The sequence below is a fragment of the Dysidea avara genome, chromosome 8 (assembly GCF_963678975.1).
Source record: "Dysidea avara chromosome 8, odDysAvar1.4, whole genome shotgun sequence".
Taxonomy (NCBI): Eukaryota; Metazoa; Porifera; class Demospongiae; order Dictyoceratida; family Dysideidae; genus Dysidea; species Dysidea avara.
In genome coordinates this window covers 25,705,543-25,732,489 of record NC_089279.1, presented here as the reverse complement: position 1 = coordinate 25,732,489, position 26,947 = coordinate 25,705,543, and the positions used below count along the sequence as shown (strand labels likewise).

At 39.0% G+C, this 26,947-nt stretch overlaps 1 protein-coding gene and 1 long non-coding RNA gene across 2 annotated transcripts in view; both read right to left on the bottom strand.

The window, feature by feature from the left end:
* Positions 1-26,947, bottom strand: part of LOC136264421 (ubiquitin carboxyl-terminal hydrolase CYLD-like) — a gene marked incomplete at its 5' end in the record, with an annotated part of 96,928 nt that overhangs the window by 37,657 nt on the left and 32,324 nt on the right. The window contains 1 exon segment of the mRNA XM_066059149.1: positions 7,068-7,194. Within this exon segment, the coding sequence (XP_065915221.1) occupies positions 7,068-7,194 (127 nt within the window).
* LOC136264422 (uncharacterized) lies at positions 24,175-26,811 on the bottom strand. The gene is made up of 3 exons (XR_010705106.1): positions 25,074-26,811; positions 24,931-25,018; positions 24,175-24,322 (listed from the first exon to the last, which is right to left on the bottom strand). It is a non-coding gene; the product is annotated as an uncharacterized lncRNA (long non-coding RNA).

Below are 26,947 nucleotides of genomic sequence, written 5' to 3'. Positions count from 1 at the left end.
AAGATTCGTTCACAAATATACACTTGATTAAGCTGTCCTTTAAAACTTAGCAACTACCTCCTCACAGCATTACTTTAGAAAGTCACGCAGCGTGGAAATAGCATTTTCAGCTTGTTAATCTTTGCTTTTTCCAGTAAATATCAGTTTGTATGGGACTTCCAATTCCCCTTGAGTAAGATCTTCTGAATATCTTCTTTCTCCTGTCACAATACAGCCTATGCAGAATCTTCTTGCCAAAAATAACAAGCAGACATGTGACAGGTTCTTTGTAATATGACCAACAATGGTATCATTTTTCAACACAGCTACAGTGTATCTGTCAATACGATTAAAGGGTTCCCTTTCACATAAAACGTATTCTCCAATTGATGCATCCCATATCTCCTTGTATACGTGATAGCCACGTATGCAGCTCTCTCGTTCAAAGATTGCCATTTATAAACTTATGAAGTATGTAAATTTCATGTTAAAATATTTTCGGAGGCACTCTAATCTTTCGAACACAAATCTCTTTGAATAATTTTCATACGGCAAATTACAAACACTTAAATTTCTCAATCTACAGTACATTTCAAGTACTGGAAGTTGTACAATTATCACAGGTGCCAGCAAGTGCTGTGTATGTTATGCTAGTTATATACTAGGAAGTGGTGTACTAGCAAAAGTCGTGTGTATACCAGCAAGAATCAACTATCCTCTACCTCCCAGGTATATATTCCCAACTACCCACTCACATTGACAATTAACTCCACCAAGTGTCTATAAGTTAGGCCATGCATGAGTCTGTCATGTCAACAGCAGATTTTCTGCCAGCAGTGTTGTACAGTTTGGTATAAACAGGGGTTATCAAGGGCGCTTGTACCAGCAAATGGCATGAGATTCAATGAGCACTGGAGTACATCAAGTGGATGAGTAACGAATCACCAAGCCAAGAATAATGGTAAGCAATAACAAAGATATGCAAATTGAAATGTGTAGCTATATGTGATAGGATTTTGGAAATGATCCAAATAGCACATTAGAAGTTTCCAGACAAATGGTTTTAAAGAATTCAAGTCAGCATAACTCGCCAAGGATAGCAAGCATGCATATGACATTTACACAAAAGATGCATCAATCTATTACCTTTCAGACTACTTCCAGTACTTGTAGCTGCTTGTAGAGTTTCCCACCAAATAAGATAAAAAATCTGAGCAATTGGATGAGCAAAGTAGTATCACGAGCACTCACAAAGAGGTGGAAGGTGGGGGTGGCGGGGAGGGGAGGGGCAAGAGATAAACTTCAAAATGGAGGCAGACCACAATTGGAGTCCAGACACAAGATTACAGGGCTGTGCTGGCTTCTTAATGGCTGATATGTAGCATATCAACAAACAAAAACGTCTGGCCAGGCTGCCCACCAGTAAACCACTGATTCTTGCCAAGCCAGGTCCTTCACAAGGCCTGAAACCACCATTCGAGCACTCCACACCACCCAGAAAATACATCTGTTATAACCAGCCTCGAGTAGTTTGAGTAGTACTGAGGGTCAAAACTATTAGTACGATGGTGTAGTTCTCCACTGGTGCTGTTAGTTTGATTTTGCCTGATGTGCGGTTTGGACCGGTTTTTAAAATCTGGTCACATATATTTTGCACCACTGCAGTGCATCTACTGTAGATCTCCCAGAGATATAAAAATATTGACCAGAAACCAGCCTCACAATACCTTCATGGCACCTTGGCAGTATATTGATTAGGTATAGAACCAATTCCAAAAGTGCCTTCAGTATGATCCAAAGCACTTCCAAAAAGTTGCCAGGATTTTTTTTATTCATTGGAATTTTCTACTGACTAACTGCCTGCCTTCAGACAAGTGTAAGTGGCTTGATTTTTTCACTGGTAGACATCACTCCAATGTTGATTTTTCAGTCATGTGTGAGGGCTTCCCTGTGTTTACAATCATAATCATCCAACTTTTCTATAGTGACTGGATCGATTTCAGAGTCACTTCTTGTACTGTTCTTCATTTGAAAAGGGTTAAACAAATACATGAGCCACACAACACACATAATAGTTGGGACACACGTTTAGCATTACCTCTGGCACCATTTTTTCTTTTGATGCAGTATGCACAGGTTAAATACTTAAAACCAGTCATGCACCATTACATATTTTGATATAAATTGTTTGCTAATAAAGTAAATTTAAGTAATTAAGTATTAAATCAAGCACTTTTATAGGCTTCACTTCGTATTTGAAACATTTACTTAATTGCAACATTTGTGCTTGTACTCAGGGTCACCGCTAAGCAATACTGCCATTTTAGTATCATGATCGATACTACAGCCACTATTCACGATACTGAATAGTTCACGATACTTACAAATAAGTCAATCATAGCTGGTGCTACATAGTGTATTGCTCAGCATTCCTGCAGGAAGTCCTTATAGGTGATAGCAAACTAGCCACTATCATCCTTGTTTACAGTAACAGTTATTGTAACACATACTTTGAGGTTATGTTGTTGTATTCACACCTCTCTGCAGGAGTAACCAGGTGGGTGGACTTTATCACTTACAAGGATTCTTAGCCAAGTACTGCATAACAAATGGATTTTTAATGACAGTAATATATAGGCATGCTATCATGATAGCTGATAATGAAATATCACGATATTGATACTTTCGAAATATCGCGATATAATGCTAAAACGACGAGCCCCATCCTGAAAGGGGCCCCCATCAAGGGCCCCTTGAATACCTGTTTAAAAGATCGATATACTCTAATAGAGCAGTCAGATCTTGATACTCCAATAGAGCAGTCACAGTATTCTTCAGAGGAGCAGTGTAACAAGCTAGTTGGCGAGGGCAGCTATTGTCATTGTCAGCATGTAATGAGCTTTTTTTTTGGTCTTAGGCTGAAGCTGTACATTCAGAGTGGAACCCTCCTTGCCCGTGGGGCCCCACTTTAACTCTTTGCCCTGGGCCCCTTAATTTCTCTGGGCAGCTCTGCTTATACTTAAGTACTTTTACAGGTATTTGAAAAGTGCTTCAAGCCCTTGACCTAAGTGCTTGACCCATGTCTGAGATTTATTTCTTAATTCAGTCATGATTTTTTTTTTTTAGGGATTAAATGTTCACTAGTATATCTGCACTTGTTTCACTATGTTTTATTTCTATGATCTTAAATCGAACAAATTTGGCCTGGAGTTTACCACTACAGCCTTTGTCCATTTCTTCTCTAAAAGGCCATAAATGTATCAAGCTTCAGTGAAAATTTTACTCATGTGTGTATAGCTGCTAAGGCTGGTCTGTTTAAAACAAAGGCGTCAGAGTAGGTGCGACCAGTGAGGCCAGAGCCTCACTATTTTTTGGCTCAGTTAAATCAAAAAAAAATTAAACTTGATGAAGCCAAACTAAAAGTAGTTTACATGTAATATTTGGCATTAATTTAATAGCAATAATGGATAGAAACAACACTAATCTAACCTGTCTTTCACTCAGAACAGCTTCGTGTCGACTTCGTCCGTATTAAACGCCTCTAAAAGTAATTACAGTTATACTACCTTTGGCTTTGTTTCTCTTTGTAGCTACTTCGGAAACACTTCTTACTGTTTATTAATAGACTCAAATGATAAGTTTAGGAGTTAAACAATATTATGGAGGTGCTTTTTGGTCAGTCAGTAGTGACAGTACTACAACCAACTGAGAGTGCCTCCAAATGACATTTCTAAATGTACCATGAAACCACCTAACTTCAAAGCCAAATTCCAGGGTACATATCTTATAAACCCTGGCTGGCCATGGTACATTTAAGTTAAACCATGGCTGGCTATGGTACATTTAAAATAAACCATGGCTGGCTATGATACATTTAAAAGTACCATGGCCTTGATATATCTGATGAGGTAACGTTGTTTGTTTTTATAAGAATCCTGGCAGTATTCGATTGTGGGAGTTTATTATTACTCACGTGATGAAAACCATGAACCCGATTTTGCATTCTACAGTACTCATACGAAGGCAATTCGACACCCTTACCACCCTATGAGTTGACAAACGGAAGTTTAAGGTGAGAACTAGTGTCATGGTTAATTTACAATCGTGTGTCCGCGTGTTTGATTACGTACCACGCCCACTTTTCGTATATCACGAGGTAACCACTCTACAGTGAAGCTTACCCCTCTGGATGTTTAGAAAACATTGTAAACAGTGGTTAAACGATGTAGCAACTTTGAAACACTTGTTAAATCACAAAATTGAGTGTTTCCGTGATATTCATAGGATTTTCCAGTTTATGTTAACAAACGTAACTGCAACGTTACTTGCTGCTGACCCATAATCAAATTTTACAAGACTCTCTATATAATAAATCCAGCTGGTTGCCTCGTATTGGCTTGGATGATTAATCGCCCACCACAGTAGGCTATTAGCCTACATGGTACATATCAGTTGTATCACGTGCCCTTGTGATTTGCCTGATATGTACACCCACGCTCTCGGGCCTAACGACCCTCGAGCTTGGGTGTACATATCAGGCAACGGCCCGAGAGTGTGGGTGTACATATCAGGCAAATCACTTGGGTACATGATACAACTATTACATGTACAATTTAAAAAAATTCCAGGAGGCATGCCCCCAGACTGAGCCTTATCACTTTTACTTTTACTTTGATGTCCCTGATTTGAAATATACCAGTATGTATGTACATTGTGTTTGAAGCTAAGCTTTCAAAATGAGGTTAAATAAAATAATTGAACTCTATAAACTCTACACATATATTCTTAAATCACATAATCTAACATAAGCAATCAATTATCAACTGGTGTCTTTTATTGGCCAATACAAATAGAATCCAGATTCAAACACAGAACTTTGGCTCCTTAGGCTCACTTTTATCTGTTGGTGAATGATGAGAAGTTTGTTCTTTGTATATGATAGCTTATTAGTATTGGCATGAAAATGGTATTTGTACCATAATACTTTATCTACAAGTAAAAAGAAAAATTTGGAATTTTCAACTAGAGTAGGGACCATAGCACATCGATAAAAAGGACTAAGGAGTAGTGAACGATATTAAATCACAGTAAAACAATAAGAAGTGTTACATCCCTACTGTGCATTTCCATTATATATGGTATCTTGAGCACAGTAGGGATATAACACTTCTTATTGTTTTACTGTGATTTAATATTGTGCACTACTCCAGCTTGTTTCAGTACTTTTTATCGATGTACTATGGTCCCTACTCTAGTTGAAAACTCCAAATTTTTATTTGTACTTGTTTGTTAACTTTTTTGTAAATAATTATTATGACTGGTGAACCCACGCATACCGCATCTGAAATGGCACCGCTCCCCCCAATTATCGTCTGAAAAGTGAAGTATCCATTACGTTTCATTGTCAGCTATATTCAACCTGTTACGCAGCATTTTCGAATCAAGAACTGTTTGAAAAGCACCTCTGCACACCGAGACGCATTCCGAAAGAAATGATGCCACGCGCCCCAGTTATATCAATTATCATATGAAAAGAGAAGTATCCATTACGCTTCATTGTTGGCTGTGTTCAACCCATTACACAACAGTACGAATCAAGAACTGTTTGACAAGCACCTCTGCTATCAAAATAGCCGCTATGAATAATATGGACGATTTCCGTTATGTGAAGGGAAGCCATCACGTGCTATCGCCAAATTGACACTTTTTGCTGTCAGCAAAGATGAATGGGACACAAAGGAGGACACTGGTAAGTCCATGAAGAATGCATTGTACATACTGCGGTATGCCAAAAGGTACCTGTCGTGACAAAGCGACATCTAACAACGAAAAAATCAAGCCCGTAGCCTTAGCTGTTATCGAGTTACACTTGTCTGAAGGTATCAGTCAGTCAGTCAGTCAGTCAGTCAGTCAGTAGAAAATTCTGTTAAATAAATTATTTTTAAAATTCGGTAGCAACTCGTTAAAAAAAGCGTTTTGGGTCGATCTGAAAGCTTGTTTGGGCTTAGTTTCACCTAACCAATACTGCCTGATCGTTGTTAGGGGAAATTGAGGCTGTTTTTTGGGTGATATTATTTTGTGGGCCACGCCTACTCCTTTATGGTCCCTACTATACACTACCATCGTAGTGTATGATGTTATTTCTTATGTGCTACACTTAGCCTTGCACACTACATACGTATGTTCAATTTAAAAAGGGACGGGCTGCATTTATTGAAAAGGTTCTAGTGGTTGGCTGTACCAGAATAATCAACATTTTCTGGTGGAATGTTTATTTACACATGTGTAAATCTGTTTCCAGGACTTGGAAGTAGTGTCTTCTGTACTGTTTAAGGTTTTGACCATGATGAATTAGTGCCTGCACAGTAACAGCTGTTATAAATTGTCTTTGTGAACAAAGAAGATGGAAAGAGCTGCACGGTAGTTGAAGTGATAAACAGTAGGTGGGAAGGCTCAAAAAGCAAAGTGAATAGAAGCAAACTTTGTGAGGAAATCTAAACAATATAATGTCTCTTAGCTTTTAGTGAATGAATCTCCTTCACAAACAAATAAAATGATTGGCGTTGAGTGTTAAGAGCTACATTACATTGATACGTATGTGACTCATGCCAAGTAAACAAAATCAAGAGTACATAATAATAGTAGAAGGGAGGAGAGTGCCTAACTCTCAATATAATCCATACAAATACATTGCGCTCAAACCCTCCTACTTCAATCCATAAAACTTCTAGTAATAAATTAACACCTTTAAGTGAACAGAAGACTGTTGATATTTTCTAATTGAAGCAGTAGAAGTATTACAACCTCCTTCATAGAGCAAGCCATTTGTCACCTTTGGTGGCTATAGTTGATTGCACAAGGTCTGAGTGCAGTGAGTTTGGTGAATCCACTGAGGTTAGACACTCTCCTCCCTACTCTATTGTTATGTACTCTTGACAAAATCAAGGACTAAACTAGGTATACCTCACTATGTAAGAAAGTGATTTGCTAATCTTCTTTTAAACTTACTTGAATACTCTGCTCTTTTTCATTAGCTATACATACACCCATAGTGTAGACATAGGCAGGTATTATGTCTTGCATTTCACCTTTTTAAATGTAATGGTCTGTTCTTTGAACATCTTCCAAAGTAAATGTTGACTTGATGGAATAAGATTTTCATCAGGATCCACAAATAGCTGAATAAAGAACTCTCCGTCAGTGCCAGATGGTCTCCTAACAATATACAATGAAATTTCACATGTAGACTAGTTGTCAAAATTACCCTGTATATAAGCCATGTCAAACAATCAGGAAAACCGTGAAAATGGGTACAATAAGAAGTTGTTACCTTCAAAAAGCCACTTTGTGAAATACAAATGGAGTCCAAAAATGGCTGCAGTGATGTTAATTTGTTAATGTCATTCAATTTATAAAGTGGCACCTTAGCCATGTCATTATTTATAAGTGACTATCTCAGCAAAAACTTGCATACTGTATATAGTTAGTTCACACCAGTATTGAATTTGCTGAACTTTACTACTAGTATTAATTTAGCTACAGCCATGAACTATGGCTATAATCCACTGTTGCGTTTCTCAAATTCATAAGTAAAAGCCTGTGGAAATGTGTGAGAGTAAAGTAAACAAACAAGTATAAGGAAAGATATCATAGAAACAAATGTAGTGATCAAGAGAAGTCACCTATGTACGTACACCTGAAGATATACTAGTTGAAATTAATCTGTACTGGAAGGTACGGTAGTGAAACAGAGGAGGTCACCTACATTTGAAGATATATTAATGAACATTTGAAATAGGGATTAAATGTCCTTTAATGTATTTAGGTGTAGGCAACTCCATTGTTTTAATACTTTTTATTTCTGTGATCCCTAATCAAACTTACAAAATTTTTCCTTGTACTTGTGAATTAGAACTCATAAGTATGACAGTTCAAGACAATATCTTTTACTTTATTGTTACTACTATCTGCTACTCCTATGTATTTTTGCACTTTAACAAACAGCCATAGAACCTTCTAAAAGTCTTTAGAACTTTTACTGTTATAGAACTGTAGACCCTAAACTATAAAGGTCAATGTAAACATTCTAAATTAGAAATCAAGACACACGGTAGTGTGTCATGCGGCCCAAGAAGCCGGCGCGCCACACCGTGAGTATATTGACAGGAAGAACGAAAACGTCATTTTCACACCTTTGTATCTCGGTGATCACTAATCTGATTGGAACCAAATTTGCTACACAGTTGCCCGCCAGCCAAGGGAGTCTACATTCCAAAGTTGAAGGAAATCGCTCCAGCCATTTCCGAGATACGAGCTGCCAAAGTTTCGTCTTTTTATCTTCGTTTTTTTCTTCTTCTTCGTCTTTTCGCACACTTGCAAAAATTGCTATAACAAGCAAACGCGTACACCGATCGCCTTGAAATTTGGCACACAGAAAGGGAGTCCAAAGGCGAATCCTAGCATCAAATTTGGTACAAATCCGATGAATGGTTCAGGAGTTATGACCGATTATTCACGTAAAACAAGATCGATTTGTTGTCACGCCTACAGGGTAAACCGCTTCATGGAATGAGTTGAAAATTGCTATGTAGATGGAGTAACCATCGTAGGAGTGCCTTTTGGTGGTTTGAAAGGAATCGAGATAAAGACCACGGAGACATGACACAAAACCCAACCTGTGTCACAATTACGCGATCGATTTTTATGAATAAAAAAGTATTAGTTTTCACGCCTACTAGGCAAACCGCTTACAGCAATGAGCTGAAAATCAGTGTATAGCTGGAATAATCTTCATAGAAAGTCCTTGCAGTAGTACAGAAGAATCGGATTACAAACCACTGAGTTATGATTCGAAAGCCAACTCCGTGTAGCAAATGCGAGATTGAGATACTCTAATAGAACAGTCACCCTAATAGAGCATTCGGCTAATTTATTTACTCCATTATAGAATTTTATTACATCACAAGTTATTCAGTAGGGAGTTCAGCTGCAAACAGTTAATCTTATAGACAGTTCAGCAAGAAGACAGTCACCATGTGAAGAGTTAAGCAAATATATCACTATAGAGATTCAGAACATTACAAGTCACACTGAAGAAAGTTCAGCTATAAACAAGTCATGCACTGTGTAGAGAATTCAGCTACAATTAAGTCACTCTCTAGAGAATTCAGTTACACAGAATTTAGCTACACACAAGTCACTGTGGAGAGAGTTCAGCTACAAACAAATTACCCTTTAGAGTGATCAGCTACAAACAAAACACTTTGCAGGGTATTCAGCTGCAACAAATCAACCTTTAGAGCGATCAGCAATGAACAAATCAACACAAATCTACCTGTAGAGAGATCAGCTAGAAACAAATCACCCTGAAGAGAGTTCAGCTACAAAAAATCACCCTGTAGAGACATCAGCTAGAAACTAGACACAATGTAAGGAGTTCAGCTACAAGCAATCACCCTGTAGAGAGTTCAGCTAAAACAAATCAACCTGCAGAGAGATCAGCTACAAACAAATCACCTTATAGAGAGTTCAGCTACAAACAGATTACCTGTAGAGAGATCGGCTACAAACAAATCAACGTGCAGAGAGATCAGCTACACACAAATCAACTTGTAGAGAGATCAGCTACAAACAAATCACCCTGTAGAGAGATCAGCTAGAAACTACACACAATGTAAGGAGTTCAGCTACAAACAAATCACCCTGTAGAGAGATCAGCTACAAACTAGACACAAAGTAAGCAGTTCAGCTACAAGTAAATTACCCTGTAGAGAGTTCATCTACAAACAAATCAACCTGTAGAGCAATCAGCTAGAAACAAATCACCCTGAAGAGAGGTCAGTTACAAAAAATCACCCTGTAGAGAGATCAGCTAGAAACAAATCACCCTGAAGAGAGGTCAGCTACGTACAAAAAAATCACCCTGTAGAGAGATCAGCTACAAACAAATTGCCCTGTAGAGAGATCAGCTACAAGCAAAACATCCTGTAGAGAGTTCAGCAACAAAGAAACCACCATGTAGAGAGTTCAGCTACAAACAAATTACCCTGTAGAGAGATCGGCTACAAACAAATCAGCCTGTAGAGAGTTCAGCTAAAACAAATCAACCTGCAGAGAGATCAACTACAAACAAATCACCGTATAGAGAGTTCAGCTACAAACAAATTACCCTATAGAGAGATCGGCTACAAACAAATCAACCTGCAGAGAGATCAGCTACACACAAATCAACTTGTAGAGAGATCAACTACAAACAAATCACCCTGTAGAGAGATCAGCTAGAAACTACACACAATGTAAGGAGTTCAGCTACAAACAAATCACCCTGTAGAGAGTTCAGCTAAAACAAATCAACCTGCAGAGAGATCAGCTACAAACAAATCACCTTATAGACAGTTCAGCTACAAACAAATTACCTTGTAGAGAGATCAGCTAGAAACTAGACACAATGTAAGGAGTTCAGCTACAAACAAATCACCCTGTAGAGAGTTCAGCTAAAACAAATCAACCTGCAGAGAGATCAGCTACAAACAAATCACCTTATAGACAGTTCAGCTACAAACAAATTACCTTGTAGAGAGATCAGCTAGAAACTAGACACAATGTAAGGAGTTCAGCTACAAGCAAATCACCGTGTAGAGAGTTCAGCTACAAACAAACCAACCTGTAGAGCGATCAGTTAGAAACAAATTACCCTGAAGAGAGGTCAGCTACAAAAAATCACCCTGTAGAGATATCAGCTAGAAACAAATCACCCTGAAGAGAGGTCAGCTACAAAAAAATCACCCTGTAGAGAGATCAGCTAGAAACAAATCACCCTGAAGAGAGGTCAGCTAGAAACAAAACACTTTGCAGAGAATTCAGCTACAAACAAATCAGCTTGTAGAGAGATCAGTTACACACAAATCAACCTGTAGAGAAATAAGCTAGAAACAAATCACCCTGTAGAGAGTAGCTACAAGCAAAACACCCTGTAGAGGGTTCAGCAACAAAGAAACCACCATGTAGAGAGTTCAGCTGCAAACAAATCACCTTATAGAGAGTTCAGCTACAAACAAATCACCCTGTAGAGAGATCAGCTAGAAACTAGACACAATGTAAGGAGTTCAGCTACAAGCAAATCACCCTTTAGTGAGTTCAGCTACAAACAAATCAACCTGCAGTGAGATCACCTACAAAAAAGCACCTTGTACAGAGTTCAGCTACAAACAAATTACCCTGTAGAGAGATCGGCTACAAACAAATCAACCAGTAGAAAGATCAGCTACACACAAATCAACTTGTAGAGAGATCAGCTACAAACAAATCACCCTGTAGAGAGATCAGCTAGAAACTAGACACAATGTAAGGAGTTCAGCTACAAGTAAATCACCCTGTAGAGAGTTCAGCTAAAACAAATCAACCTGCAGAGAGATCAGCTACAAATAAATCACTTTACAGACAGTCCAGCTACAAACAAATTACCTTGTAGAGAGATCGGCTGTAAATTAATCAACCTGCAGAGAGATCAGCTACACACAAATCAACTTGTAGAGAGATCAGCTACAAACAAATCACCCTGTAGAGAGATCAGCTAGAAACTAGATACAATGCAAGGAGTTCAGCTACAAGCAAAATCACCCTTTAGTGAGTTCAGCTACAAACAAATCAACCTGCAGTGAGATCACCCACAAAAACGCACTTGTGCAGAGTTCAGTTACAAACAAATCACCCTGTATCAGGTAGAATAATTCACCTTGTAGAGTGTTCAGCAACAAAGAAACCACCATGTAGAGAGTTCAGCTGCAAACAAATCACCCAGTAGAAAGATCAGCTAGAAGAAGTTACCTTGTAGAGAGTTCAGTTACAAAGAAACCATCATATAGAGAGTTCAACTACAAAGAAATTACCCCATAGAGAGTTCAGCTAGAAGAAGTCACCTTGTAAAGAGTTCAGCTACAAAGAAACCATCATCTACAGAGTTCAGCTACAAAGAAACCACCTGTACAGAATTCAACTACAAACAAATCACCCTGTATAGAGATCAGCTAGAAGAAGTTACCTTGTAGATAGTTCAGCTACAACAATTCACCCTGTAGAAAGATCAGCTAGAAGAAGTCACCTTGTAGAGTGTTCAGTTACAAAGAAACCATCATGTAGAGAGTTCAGCTGCAAACAAATCACTCTGTAGAGAGTTCAGCTACAAAGAAACCGCCATGTAGAGAGTTCAGCCTCATACAAACCACCTTGTAGAGAATTCAACTACAACAAATCACCCTGTTAAGAAGAAGTTACCTTGTAGAGAGTTCAGCTACAAAGCAACCATAATGTATGGAGTTCAGCTACAAAGAAACCACCATTTAGAGAGTTTAGCTGCAAACAAATCACCTGTAGAGAGTTCAGCTGGACGAAGTCACCTTGTAGAGAGTTCAGCTACAAAGAAACCATCATGTAGACAGTTCAGCTGCAAACAAATCACCCTGCAGAGAGTACAGCTACAAAAAAATCACCCTGTAGAGAGTTCAGCTAGACGAAGTCACCTTATAGAGAGTTCAGCTACAAAGAAACCATCATGTAGAGAGTTTGGCTACAAAGACACCACCATGTAGAGAATTTAGCTGCAAACAAATCACCTGTAGAGAGTTCAGCTAGAAACAAAATACCCTGTAGAGAGACCAGCTAGAAGAGGTTACCTTGTAGAGAGTTCAGCTACAAAGAAACCATCCTGTATATAGTTCAGCTACATTTCAAGTCACCCAGTAGAGAGATCAGTTGCAAAAAAATATCCTGTGGGGAATAATGGACATGTAATAAATATATGTATATAATTTGTATAATTACTAATAAAATCAAAAATAATTGAAGTACTAAAATTCTTCTTTAAGTTCTTTTCTTCCTCCTGTAGTAAAGAAAAAAACACATGGGTTAAAAAAGCCCCAAAGCCAGCCATAGGCCGGCTTTGCAGTATACAAATACAAAAAGAAGTGATATCTAATCAAAAACAGCCAAGCTGTAAAAAAAGGTGCGGCCCCCAAAAAGGCCATGGTGAAAAAAGATGTGAAATCCAAGGTGGCGGCCAAGAAATGGCTGTGATGGTAGGTTAATGGTTACATTTTAATAACGACAATTCAGGTGAATTTTGTGCCGCTTGGTCTTGGCACCAAATTTACTTGAATTGTCGTTATCAAAATGTAACCATTAACCTACCATCACAGCTATTTCTTGGCCGCCACCTTGGATTTCACATCTTTTTTCACCATGGCCTTTATGGGGGCCGCACCTTTTTTTACAGCTTGGCTGTTTTTGATTAGATTCAATTTATAGGTTAGAAACTATAGAAACTTAATAGCTTTAAGCAGTGGTTGAGTGGTTACGTTTATGGACTTTAGGTGTGAGATCTCTAGTTTCAATGCAGTGACTAGAGTACCTTGTATCTCAACCCCTGTTTGTTACTCCTTTGAAATGCAAGTGCTACTTAAGAGTAATAACACGCTTATCTTACCTCTTCTGTAGCACTCAAGTATTTGAAACTAGATGAATAAAATCACAACTATTTTGTAGATGATGTAATGTGTTATAACATTGTGGTAATTGAATAGGCTATCCTGTACTCATGTGGCAAATTGTATTATGTTTATTAACTAGTGTTGCACCGATAATCAGATCAGTTATTGGAAAACTATATATCGGCTGTATTTTTGCATATCAATATCGGATTGGCACCAAGATGAAAAAAAGCAGCAGATACAGATATATGTAAGTATTTAGAAATACATGCTCATGTGCACCAAATGATGTTTAGATATATGTACTGTAAGTATTTAGAAATACATGCTCATGTGCACCAAATTATGTTTACAAATGCATCGAGTTGCATTTTCCTGTATTACAATGTTGTTATTACTGCTTCAGTGTACTGTCAGCTGTTGTTGTAGCAATACTGCAACTGTAAACAAGCTGAATTGATCCTTCACAATCAAATTTCAGCTACAAAATAGACATGCTGTGCTATATTGGATCAGCTATATTTATTGGCTTGAAAATATTTCAAAAGGTTAAACAGGTTTGGTTTTGGCTCTGTAGTCATTGCTCCTGCTCATTTGAAAGCACAAAAATTACCTGCATGATGGTTAACTTACCGTATGGTCTCGAATTACAGCCTGGGAATTTTATTTATTTCAAGTATCTTTTTACCTCGGATACTAAATGAGACCGGCAACTATACAAGACTGGCATTTATATACCTGATCAGCATTCACAAGTCAACTTCATATTTTGGTGTTGTACTCTCCTTGATGTTTCCCCCCAGCATATTTTACAGATTCAAGCTTAAAAGGAACTCTATAAAACGTTCTCCACTTCATTGTTTATAACACCGCCCGGAATTGTTAAAAATAACGACTGCACTAGATGTTTATTTGAGACCTGGCATTTATTTTTGTTATGATGCTGTATACCTCCGGTGACTAAATAAGACCAGGCGTTTATACGAGACCGGCCGTAATTTGAGGCAATACGAATTTTTCTAAGACGGCTTACCCAGTATATAAGCATGACAAAATTGATCATTTTACATTCGCCTTTAAAGTGGTATACATGTAATAGTTACAAGTAGAAGGGAAAAAAAATAGGAATTTTAAGTTGGATTAGGGATCAATGGAAAAAAGCAGTGAAACAAGAGAGGTTGTTTATACTGTACCTACAGATATGTAATGAACTAGCTTTATTATAATTATTGTAATGACTTACTTTATAATTACTGTATCACATGACACTTAAGATTTTAGTGTTTGTAATTGATTGAGCACGTGTGTTGTTCTAATTAACTGCCGCGTCTATTGTCAGTGACTGTTGTATTAATCGATTGTTATATTAGTCATATTACACTGGTAGCAGAGGATGGTTTGAGAAATGGCCACTACACACGTTAGTATTCCCAAGTCCTTCTTAGGCGGAGATGCTCGAGAGTGGTTTCAGAAGTTTGAAATTTGTTCTGATGCGAATGGATGGGACGCAACAAAGAAGGCTAAGAAATTGTCGACCTTACTTGAAGGGGAAGCTTTAGCAGAGTGGATGGAGTTAACCGATGAAGAAAAGAAGGATTATAGTGTGGCGAAGGACAAATTTATTAAGAAAATGGTGCCACTTGAATTTGTGTCATTGGAAGAGTTTCAAAAACAATCAATCTTTCCTGGCGAATCAGTTGGTATGTATTTGTATGAGCTGAAACGACTACTACAGCAAGCGATGCCAGAATTGACAGCCGATGCGAGGAAGCAATTACTGATTAGCGGGGTTACCTGCCTCACTGAGTTGTCAGCTTCGAGCGAGTGGTAACACGGCAGACCTTGATGAACTTGTACAACGTGCTAAGATCTTGATGGTTGTGGATGGTGGTGAGAGGCAAACTGCGGCAGTTCACTCAGGCATTTCTGAAGTCTCAGAACTGAAATCCCAAATTCAAGAATTGACAGCACAGGTGGCAGCATTGAAAGTAGCTCAGAAGAGTGATAGGAACCCACCACAGTGCTACTACTGCAAGCAGCCAGGCCATGTGCAGCGATATTGTCCGAACAGGGTCAGGGAGCGTAGGTGCTATATCTGTGGCAGGCCAGGTCATATTGACTGCTGGCTGTTGGGAAACGAGAAGGGGATGTCCTTGGGGGGCAACCGACATCCCTAATAAGTAAGAGCCCCACACATACTGTAGTAGTAGCCACCACCAAGATACAAACAGCTGTAATTATGGGAAAGATTGGACACTCTACCTAGGAGGTAATGCTTGATTCCGGTTCTTCCATATCCTTGTTAGCACAATCTAGTGTTGTGAAAATGACTAATATCATAGAGAAACCAGTTCCAAGGATCTTATTGAGAACAGCATCAGGTGTACCACTTCCTACTGTTAAGTACATCACAGCATCTGTGCTGATCCAGAACATGGAGACACCTGTACAACACAGTTTTTTTTGTGGTTAGTGATCTTATTGCTCCTGCTATTTTAGGACTTGATTTCTTACAGTATCGCAACCTTGTTCTGGATTTCTCTGGAAACACAGTTCAAGTTTACCCCAAGAGTATACAACTACCAGAGGAACATCAACAGTTGAAACAGATGGTGAAGGATGCCCAGAATAACAAACCTCATGTTGGTATGATAGCAGCTCTATGTACTGACTCCAGTGTAATGCCAGAAGAGTGTGCCATTCCTGATTTTAGTGCCCCTAATACTTATGAACTACCTGAGCATTGCAGTGGAGATTTTAAGCAGCTAGTGGAAGAACACAAAACCTTATTTGATGTCAGACCAGGGAAAACCACACTTGACTGTCACTACATTCCAACAAAGGGCCCACCCATTCGTGTACCTCCGCGACGCATTCCAGGGCACTATTGTCAGGAAGTTGTTAGGCAGATTGAATTGATGCTAGCACAAGGGGTCATAAAAGAGAGTAGCAGCCCGTGGATGTCCCCTACTGTTTTTGTACCCAAGAAATCTGGAGAACTAAGAATCTGCGTAGACTACAGGTCCCTTAACAAACAGACAGCCAAAGATTCTTACCCCCCGCCACTCCCTGACGAGGTACAGGATCGTCTCACTAATGCTGCTGTGTTCTCCACTTTAGACCTCCACAGTGGATATTGGCAGCTCCCAGTGGCAGAAGCTGACCAGCCTAAGACTGCGTTCTGCCCTGGACCAGGAATGGGCCTCTACCAGTTTGCCGCATGCCATTCGGGCTCTCAGGAGCACCAGCATCTTTCCAGAGACTAATGGACTCTGTATTGCGTGGCCTGCCATTTGCGTCAACATACCTGGATGACATATTGGTTTACTCCCCAAATGTGGAATGCCATAAGGACCATTTACGGCAAGTATTCTGCCGCCTGCAAGATGCGGGACTAATCCTGCGTGGGAAGAAGTGTTCCATTGGTGTGCCTAAAGTGTGTTACCTAGGCCACATTTTCTCAGCTGATGGTATTCAACCAGACCCTAACAAGGTACATGCAGTGCAATCCTGGCCAACACCATGTGATGTTACCACCCTTCGTCAATTCTTGGGCCTTGCTTCTTATTATAGAAGGTACATACATAAATTTGCTGATGTTGCCGCCCCACTTCATGGTCTTACACAGAAAGGTGTGTTGTTCAAATGGACTTCTGTTCATGACAATGCGTTTTCATTCCTAAAATCCAAGCTAATTCAATCGCCTATCCTGGCTTATCCAGATTTTTCTCCTAATGCTCCTCCTTTTGTGTTGCAGACAGATGCCTGCGTTGTGGGATTGGGAGCTGTGTTGGAACAAGGAGGCCATGTGATTGCCTATGCCAGCCGGACATTGACCAAAAGTGAGTCAAATTATAGTGTTATACAAAGAGAGTGTTTAGCTGCTGTATTTGGTATGAAACAATTTCGTCACTATTTGTTAGGACATTCTTTTACTCTGATGACAGACCATGCACCACTCCAGTGGCTTTCCGCACAGAAAATGGAAGGTCTTCTTCAGCGTTGGGCCTTAGCTAAGCAAGAATACACCTTTGACATCGTGTATCGAAAAGGGACAGAAAACATTAATGCAGATTCACTGTCACGTAACCCAGTATCTGTATTGCACTCAGTTGCAGTCACATCCTCACAACCTGTCACCACCGACATACAAGTGGCTCAGTTAGAGGATCCAGTAGTCAAGCAGCTTCATAGTGGATTGTCCTCATCCACCAAGCCTGTTATCACAGGTAGAACACAACCACTACTTAACAGGTATTTACAACTTTGGCAACAGTTGTCTATTATTGATAATGTAGTGTGCCGCACATACACCTCCAGGCTTTCACAGCAGCCAATTATTATTCCAGTACTTCCACTTTCAATGCAAAGGTCTGCAATCTCTCAATCACACGATATTCCCACTGCAGGGCATCAAGGAATTGCCAAGACACTACAACGATTTCAGGAGTCTGCTTATTGGGTTGGAATGGCCCAAGATGTTGCTAAGTATTGTAAACAGTGTACTGTATGTCAGCAAGCGAAGTTACCAGCACCCACCCCAGCTCCTCTAACGAATGTGCTGATTGGAGGGCCATGGCAAATGCTGGCTGCTGACATTTTGGAGGTCCCAGTTTCACGTCGTAATAATAGATACTTACTAGTGGTCATGGATTACTTCATGAAATGGGCAGAGGAAGTTCCTCTACGAGATCAAACTGCTGCTTCCATTTCAGCTGCTGTCATCAAAATTTGCAGTTCCTTTGGCATCCCTGAAGTTATACATTCAGATCAGGGAAGAAATTTTGAAAGCCAGCTATTCCGTGACGTGATGACAGCCTTTGGGATTCAGAAGAGTCATACTACAGCATACCACCCTCAGGGTGATGGTATGGTTAAGCGATTCAACCGCTCACTTCTGCAGTTGCTGCGTTGTTACACTGAAACAGAAGATGATTGGGAAGAATTTTTACCGCTTGTAATGTATGCCTATCGCACAGCCATACATTCCTCAACAAATATCTCACCCTTTCAACTGATGTTTGGAAGATCGACAGCTGCTATTCCCTTTCAGTGTGCCTACAAATTTGATACCACCACATATGCGAATCACTTACAAACCAAACTTCAAGCAATGCAAGATTTTGTGCATGCTAACTTGACCAAGTCTGCGGAGCAATAAAAGAGACAGTATGACCGTCACACTTTTCCCCATACCTTTAACCCTGGGCACTGTATGGTTATCGGTGCCAACGGCTAGGAAGTTACAACCACACTGGGATGGAAAATGGATTGTCAGTAAAGTAAAAGGCCCGTGTAATTTAGAAGTGACGGATGGCCACAAATCTAAAGTGGTTCATGTCAATCGTGTGAGGCACAGGATCCAACCAGATCAAATCAAGGAACATACCATTACTGACCAGCAGCCATTGCAATGGAATCCTCCTGAATTCCACCACCTCCTTATTCCAGAAGCTTCCGTTGATGGTACACAACGTCGTTATCCGCTCCGTGATAGACACCCACCAGACAGGCTACGGTTCTAATGCTTGAGGACAAGCTCTTAAAAGGAGAGGGCGTGTGTAATGAACTAGCTTTATCATAATTATTGTAATGACTTACTTTATAATTACTATATCACATGACACTTAATATTTTAGTATTTGTAATTGATTGAGCACGTGTGTGTTGTTCTAATTAACTGCCGCGTCTATTGTCAGTGACTGTTGTATTAATCAATTGTTGTATTAGTCATATTACAGATATACTAATGGACATTTACATGTAATCCCTACACTTCAGTCTATAACCATGATTAAATTAGAGATTAGTCACAAATACTAGCTACACCATAAAATTAATTTAACGTCTGAATGCATGCCTCAACAATCAATTACTGAAAAGTAAAGTGATTTCATTTTCAGATATGTTCTGCCCGTTAAGTGTTACAAATGAAGAACAGTACGAAAAGTGCCTTTTTTACTTACTACGGAAACTACAGCATTTAGTCAACACAATCACAGGGAAGCTGTAACATGCTATTGCAAATTGACACCTTGCAATGTCAGTGAAAATAACTGGGACACAAAGAAGGACAAAGGTAAGTCCATGATTCATGCACTGTAGCTGCTGCGGTTGGCAAAAAGGCACCTCTTGGGATGAAGTGACGTCGAACAGTGAAGAAATCACACCTGTAGCCTTATCCATTGTGGAGTTATGCTTGGCTGGAGGAGTCACAGTAGAAAATTCAGTTAACCCCTTCACCTCCAAATTTGCAGAGGCTCCAATCTACTGTTTCTAAACTGCTATAACTTACACATCATATTATATAATCCTATAAAACTATATCAATTTACTCGCTATAGAATAAGGAATTTTATTATGAAGTTGTTGTTTACACAAGCACAAATCCATAATATAACTTTAAAGTACGAAAATCAATCTAAGCAAAACCAAACGTGAAATTTCACTACTTTACAGGCTAGCACTGTTTATAATGACACAATAAACATCACTAACCAGTTTACAATTGAAGCGATTATCTCTAAGTCTGGTTTTCCAGCATTTGAGCAAGTGTGCATGCGCATACAAGCACGAGGTAGGCATGCGTCTATTATGCCGGCATAATTTCGGGAATAATAGGTACTGAAAAGCATTGGGGAATATTCCGGAATAATCGGATGAATTCTAAGAATAATTGGTACAAAATTATAAGTTTTTGTTGTGGTGTAGTGTAAAAATCCTTTAGATTTACTACCAAAACAGTGCAAGCATAAAAACGGTGAAAACGATCGAGATACTCTAATAGAGCAGTCAACTTCGAGTCCATAATTCTAATAGAGCAGTCACTTGCTTAAAAACCCTAACAAAAATACTAATTTGGCACACATATTTGAGAATAATTTGAGAATAATAGGTAGACTCAGGAATAAATTTGAGCATAATAGGTGAATGAAAAAAGAAGTGCCAGAAAGAATAATAGGAAGATTTTGGAGCATAATAGACTTAAGCCTAGCACAAGGTCATTGTTTCGAGGTGTACAAAAGTAGCAACATGCCACACCAATCTATATAATCCCTCTCCTTACTGTTTCTCTTTATTAGTAGTGCCATTATGACGTCGAAGAATCATCTACAATGCTTGTTACCGATGTTCCAAAAGTACGCGATTGCATCATCTAGCCGCGCAATAGTGTGCGAGAGACCGGTTATCCCTGTTCCTGCTTACTTAAGGGCATGCCCACTACAGGATAAGCGCAGGGGCTACTAAAATGCTTGACTGAAGTTACAGAATGTTTAGAATGTGGTGCTACGGGTGTTTATAATCGAATCCGCCATATGGCGGTTGTAGCGATGAGAGGGATAAACAAGTAGAAAGAAAAAAATAGAAAGATTACGGATCAAAGGAAATAAAGGTAGTGAAACAAGGGAATAGCTAAAAAGTGGTGAAGCAAGGAAGGATGTCTATACCTGCAGATATACTGGTGGACATTCAATCCCTAAACTTCAGTCTATAACCATAACTGAATTAGGGATTAAATGTCCACTTGTGATTTGATTTGATTGATTAGTGAAATTCACAGGGGAAAGTAGAAGGCTAAAGGGCCTATAAGAACACCCCTAAACAAATAATACAACATTTACATGACACATTGTGAACAACAATATAACAAAGTAGCAGGTTCAAAACTTTAGTAGCCTTGCCGCAAATGATTTGTCCATGTCAATGTTGATTGGTGTAAACTTCCAAATATTTCACCACACTACCCCACTGAAGGGGTTGACCATCACAGAGGTATGTGAAAGTGCGTAGGAGGATAATGCTTGTTTGAGGTAAAAAGAGCTTCACACTTTGGAGCTGCAAACGCATTAACCACCTTTGGCATTATTAAATTTTAAGGAAGAGCATATAGATTTTCTTGAAGATAAAAACAGTCAGCATTTGAAATAATCTGATGGTACAAAGTGAGATCATCAGCAAAAAGCTTGAACTTACATTTTACAAACTGTGCCAAGTCATTAAGATACAAAATGAATAACAGGGGACCAAGAATAGTTCCTTGAGGCACCCCAGAAATCACAGGTAGCCAAGAAGAAAATGAACCATTGAAAACCACACGCTGTCTATGAGTAGTCAAAAAAACACCTGAACCAGTTCAACTACCCTATACAGCCATAATTTCAGTAAGTCTCTTATGGGGTACACAATCGAAAGCTTTGGTGAAATCCAAAAACAGACAATGAACACTATGACGCGAGTTTAAAATCTTAGCCCAATCATCAACAGAAGTTAACAAAAGAGAGGTAGTAGATCTATGTTGATGAAACCCAAATTGATTGTCACACAAAATGCAAGCATATGATATAATCTGGAATGAGCAATACTCTCAAGAGCTTTAGCTAACAAACATGTTAAGCTAATGGGGCGATAATTAGAAGCACACCGCTTGTCACCTTTCTTGTATACAGGACACATATTAGCACTCACGCAATCCAAAGGCAAAACAACATTCAATTTATTAAAAATTGCAGTCAACAAAGGGGACAACTCAGCAGCACCTTCTTTCAACAAGTGAGCACATATCTTATCAGGACCGCAGGCCTTATTCACTTTTAAAGAAGAAAGAAGTTCAAATACCTCCTCGTTGATGTCTTCACATGGTCCAAAAACACAGGAGAATCATAAACATTTAATTCTTTATAAAAGAGATCAAGAGATGAAACATCTTCAAACACTGAACTAAATTACTCATTGAAGTGATGAGTCTTGTCTAAATCGGAGATCAACAACAACTTATTTCTAAGAATTGGAGGAACAGAATGACGACAACGCTTAATTTTGTTCCAGAAGCACTTTTGGTCAGTGCTGAAAGTACTAGATAGACTCTCAGCTTAAATCCGGTAATCCGTTCTGGTGAGTTTATGCACTAGATTCCTCAATGATTTGTACTTTTGGGTTAAATGATCAGAAGGTCTACGTTTAAGTTTATGGTAAACAATACACTTGAGCATGATAGCTTTGATGGTAACAGCAGAGAGCCAGCATTTCATCCTGGACCTATGCCAGCGTACCATGGGGACAACAGTAGAAACAGCAGCAAAAATATAGATCCCTCCAATCCTCCCACCAGGAATCAATATCATGTATATCTACAGATATAGGCAAGCTTCTGTGTTTCACCATTTTTTAGTTTCACAATGTTTTTTCTTCAATCCTTTAAAGTCCTAATTTTTCCTTCTACTTGTTTGTTTACTTTTATTACATAAGTATGACAAATGAACCTGCACATACCGTATTAAAAGAAAGAATGGCACCAGGCATACCAGAAAAGTAGTTTTTGCATCAGAACGTTTGCCCCAACAATTAATTACATTACAAAAGGGAGGTGGCCATTATGCTTTGTTTTCAGGTCATTACACAGCGTTACAAATGAAGAACAGTATGAGAGAGAAGCATCTCTGCAATCAGCCCAGTAGCTATGGAATAAGCATAATAACCAACACAGCTACAGGGGAGCTGCATCATGCTATAGCAAATCGACACTTCACGTTGTCAGCAAAAAGAACTGGAAAATAAAGGACGACAAAGGTAAGTCCATGATGTGTACACTGTATATTGTATGCACTGTGGTTGGTGAAAAGGCACATCTTGGGACAAACCAACGTTGAACAGTGAAGAAATCAAGCCTGTAGCCTTATCCATTGCTTGGCTGGAGTCAATCAGCATAAAATTAAAAAAATAAATAAATCAAATTCCATAGGGATCCTGAAGACAGTTTTGGGCTTGGCTGTGCTGCTGCCAAGCTGTCATGAAGGGGAAATTGAAATTGGTCTTAGGGTGATGTTTTTGGCTGGAAAAGCCCAGTTTTTCATGATCCCTAATCAAGACTCACGGTAGTGAGGCGCGTGGCCAAGAAACTACGAAGTGCACGCCCAATTAAAAGACGCGGCCACTACTGTGAGTTATTTACGTGTAGGGCCGGTTTTGCAATATTAGCCCTGGATTATGCAACATCTCTCAATGGATTTGTATTGCGTTACGTAATAAAATAATCTTTAGTCGTCGTTTTCTTGCGACCTTGCTAAAATAAAAAATATAGTCGTATTTAGACATATTTCACTTTATTTCTCTACCTTGTGTTACACGTATCGTCACGTTATACCAGTCATCTTACCCGTGTTTGTACCGGCCATCTAGACCTGACATTATCTAATTCTGGTTGGCCCTACGCATATTTTCTCCATTCAAACCTGTAATCCCTACAATAACTTTTAAAGACACGATGTGGACACAAGCCCTAATGTCTGACAAACAAGTTGTGAAAGCGTGCAGACCCGTAAGTTCCCTAGGGAAGGCGTTTTGAGCAGAAATCTTTTAGAGTCCATTTAGTGCCACGCCCCATGCGAGCGTTTATAATCGGCAGATGTCTTATAAACAAGGTGTGAAAGCGTGAAGAATGTACAGACACCATAAATCATTAGTCAATATTCCATTTAGTGCCATGCACCACTTATGATACAAGAAATATTTTGTAAGTTGTGTGGAATGACCACTGAAAACTCATGTACAGTCACAAACCACGAACCACATTCCAGACAAAACTTTGTTGCCCTACATTAGTTTACGTACATAATGAAAGCCACTATACTCCACCTTAAACTAATGGTGCTTTGTGGAAGTGTGAACTGCCGTGACAGAACAAATGAGGCAATTATTCTAATTGTGGATAAGATGGCTGCAAAATTTATGAAAATTTCTTGTGGTAGAGTAAACACATAACAATGCTATTACAACACATAACAAAAATTTAATAAACATCAGTTTAACACCAAGTGATTATTTCTTGGATATCTGCATGATGACACAACATTAAGTGAGCCCTGTAAAAGAACAAGCAGGCACTGAATTAAACATTAAAAAAATTATATTTAAGACTATAAGTGAATCTGGTGTACCAGTGGCGGATACAGGGGAGTTGCAATGGTTTCAGCTGAAACCGTCTCTGGAAATAGCACGCCCAAAATTTATTGACGAGTCGTCACATGGGTGTAAAATGAAAAACTTCATACTTTAGCCTTTGAAATCACAATTACGACGTTCTGCAGCAGGTTGTAACCTTTTTTTTTTTGGTCTTTGACTTTTTGCTAGGCTGAAGTTGAGTGGAATCTGAAACCCCCTCTGAAATTTCTAGATCCGCCACTGTGTACCAGAGGTAATGTAAATGTGTTTTGGTGCCTAAGTACGTAAACAGGAGACCTGTCAAACTACAAGTGGCCACCAAACAGAATGTACAACATGGTAAATATATTTCTTAGCTATACAACAGGAAATTCGGGGTTGTACCAATTCCCACTTTTAAGCTAAGTGAATACCTGACAATATTGTTTAACCCATTTTACAACCAATACCTGATCTTAAATAACATTAAGTTACACTAGTGCATAAAAGTACAATTTATAAAGCAATTGCTGTGAGCTTGTGTACATACCTTAAGTCAAAGCTGCTAATCAGACAACTGGCCAATTATCACTAGAGCTGGGTTTATGGTCACCACAAAACACAGCTTGCTTGGTTATCTGACAACACAAGAGACCAATCGTATGAAATTCACAATACTAATAAAGGTCCTACCTGGTCCAGAGTTAAGTATCAAAACCACATCCACTGTTAGTGGGTGAATCACTATGACTAGATTGCCTGTAAAAACAGATAGGTGAGCATTAAATGCAATACACTTAAATTTATCACTTTTACACAAAATAAACATTTTATTCATTTAAACAGTTGACATTGTTACACAGAGACCTGAATAGACAGGCATATCAAGAAGTTTGCAGACATTTGCTATACTTTTGTTCATGGCAAAAATGCCAGCTGGAACAGCATGTCCAATACATATCAATTGAAAAATAAATTGTACCACCTACCTCAAGTCTGTTCAGTAACTTTCTGAATTTGATACATGTAGAGCAACTCTCTGCGAGTACAATGATGCCTCCAATTCACGGAAATTTTGGCTTGTCAAAATGGCCTAAACTGACCAGGTGTAGCAAATACCCCATACATTTTGTATTGAGCGTTTTGGGGTCGTGCAATAAAAGGCGTAATAACCCACGACACGTGATAGATACCTCAGATTCCGAACCAGATTTGGAAATAGCATTGAATAGTGATTAAGATGAGCTATAGCAGAAAGAAATCAGGAAATTTAAGCTCGTCATTTTAAGGTTGAAAATCACTTACTTTTTCTATGGCGAATTGAATGCCAGATATTTGGAAAGGAACGCTCTGATCTATTTTGATGTCTTGACAGCCATTATTAACCTTCACTACATTATTGTTACAAAAGCACTGTGAATTAGTTCTGCAGGTTAGTTTATGAAAATTACAGTGTTCCGTGATTAAACAAAATAATGTCCATCCCATGCAGCAAACTTCTTCATATGTTTCACTGTACATAAATTCAGTAATTTAGACCAGAACATGTGAATGGGTATACCTTTTCATACAAACATCGATATCTGACACAGATTCACTTACTGACTTTTCATCTGCAGCCAAAGTTCCCAAGACTTCTGATGATGATGTAAGTGGCAAATGATAAGATAGCCACGGTTTTTTGGTAATTGGTTCATACACCTTGTCACTACAATCTCGCCATGAGATAATACGAGCTAGTGGAGCTACTAGGAGTTTTCGCCTGGCGGGACTCTAAATACTGCAAATTCGGTTAATTGGTGTGTGTCGATGTTGATCTAATCCTCGATCTAATCAGTTTCGTTAACTTCCACTCCTGACTCTTATTCTTTCACGGGTTCATTCATACTTCAACAACGGTGTACAGGTGTACGGCCTCTGCATTAAAGTACACCTCACCATGAAATGAAATCCAGTTACAACAAGAATTAATGTTGATTACTCAGTCTCGTTACTCTCACCCTCCTTCTTGGACTGCCATTTTAAACAATATTTGTTCAATTTTAATTAAAACCGCGTATCACGTGTGTCCACCTGGGGTGTTGCAGGGACATTCCAAGGGACTTCCCCTAAATAGATCACGTGATAATTGTCAGTCTTGTGTGGTACTTGTCCTTAGTCATGGCTCAGCATTGCGGTACGTGTGTACTATAGCCTAGCTATAGGATTTTTTGTGTAATGATGCATATGGTCGCATAGAAGAACGCATGCATGATGGTAGGGCAAATGCCCGCCCCTAGCTATAACTAGCTTTTTCTATCGCTATTATTATGTTGCTGATACATCAGGGGCACCAGAGTAAGGTGAAAGTGGTAGCTAAGGCTAAGTCAACTGGTCTATATAGTCTGGGCCTCTGGGACATACTCCCTCAGAAAATTTTAGCTAAGTATACTGCAACTTTTAGCTAGTCCTTCAGTGACCAAATTCGCTTCACCAAGTTTGAAAGTTTGTTTAATTCCAGTCAAAAAGGCTTAGATTTCAATGCACTAGTTGTATCTTCTGATGCCCTATATACATTGTCCAAAAGA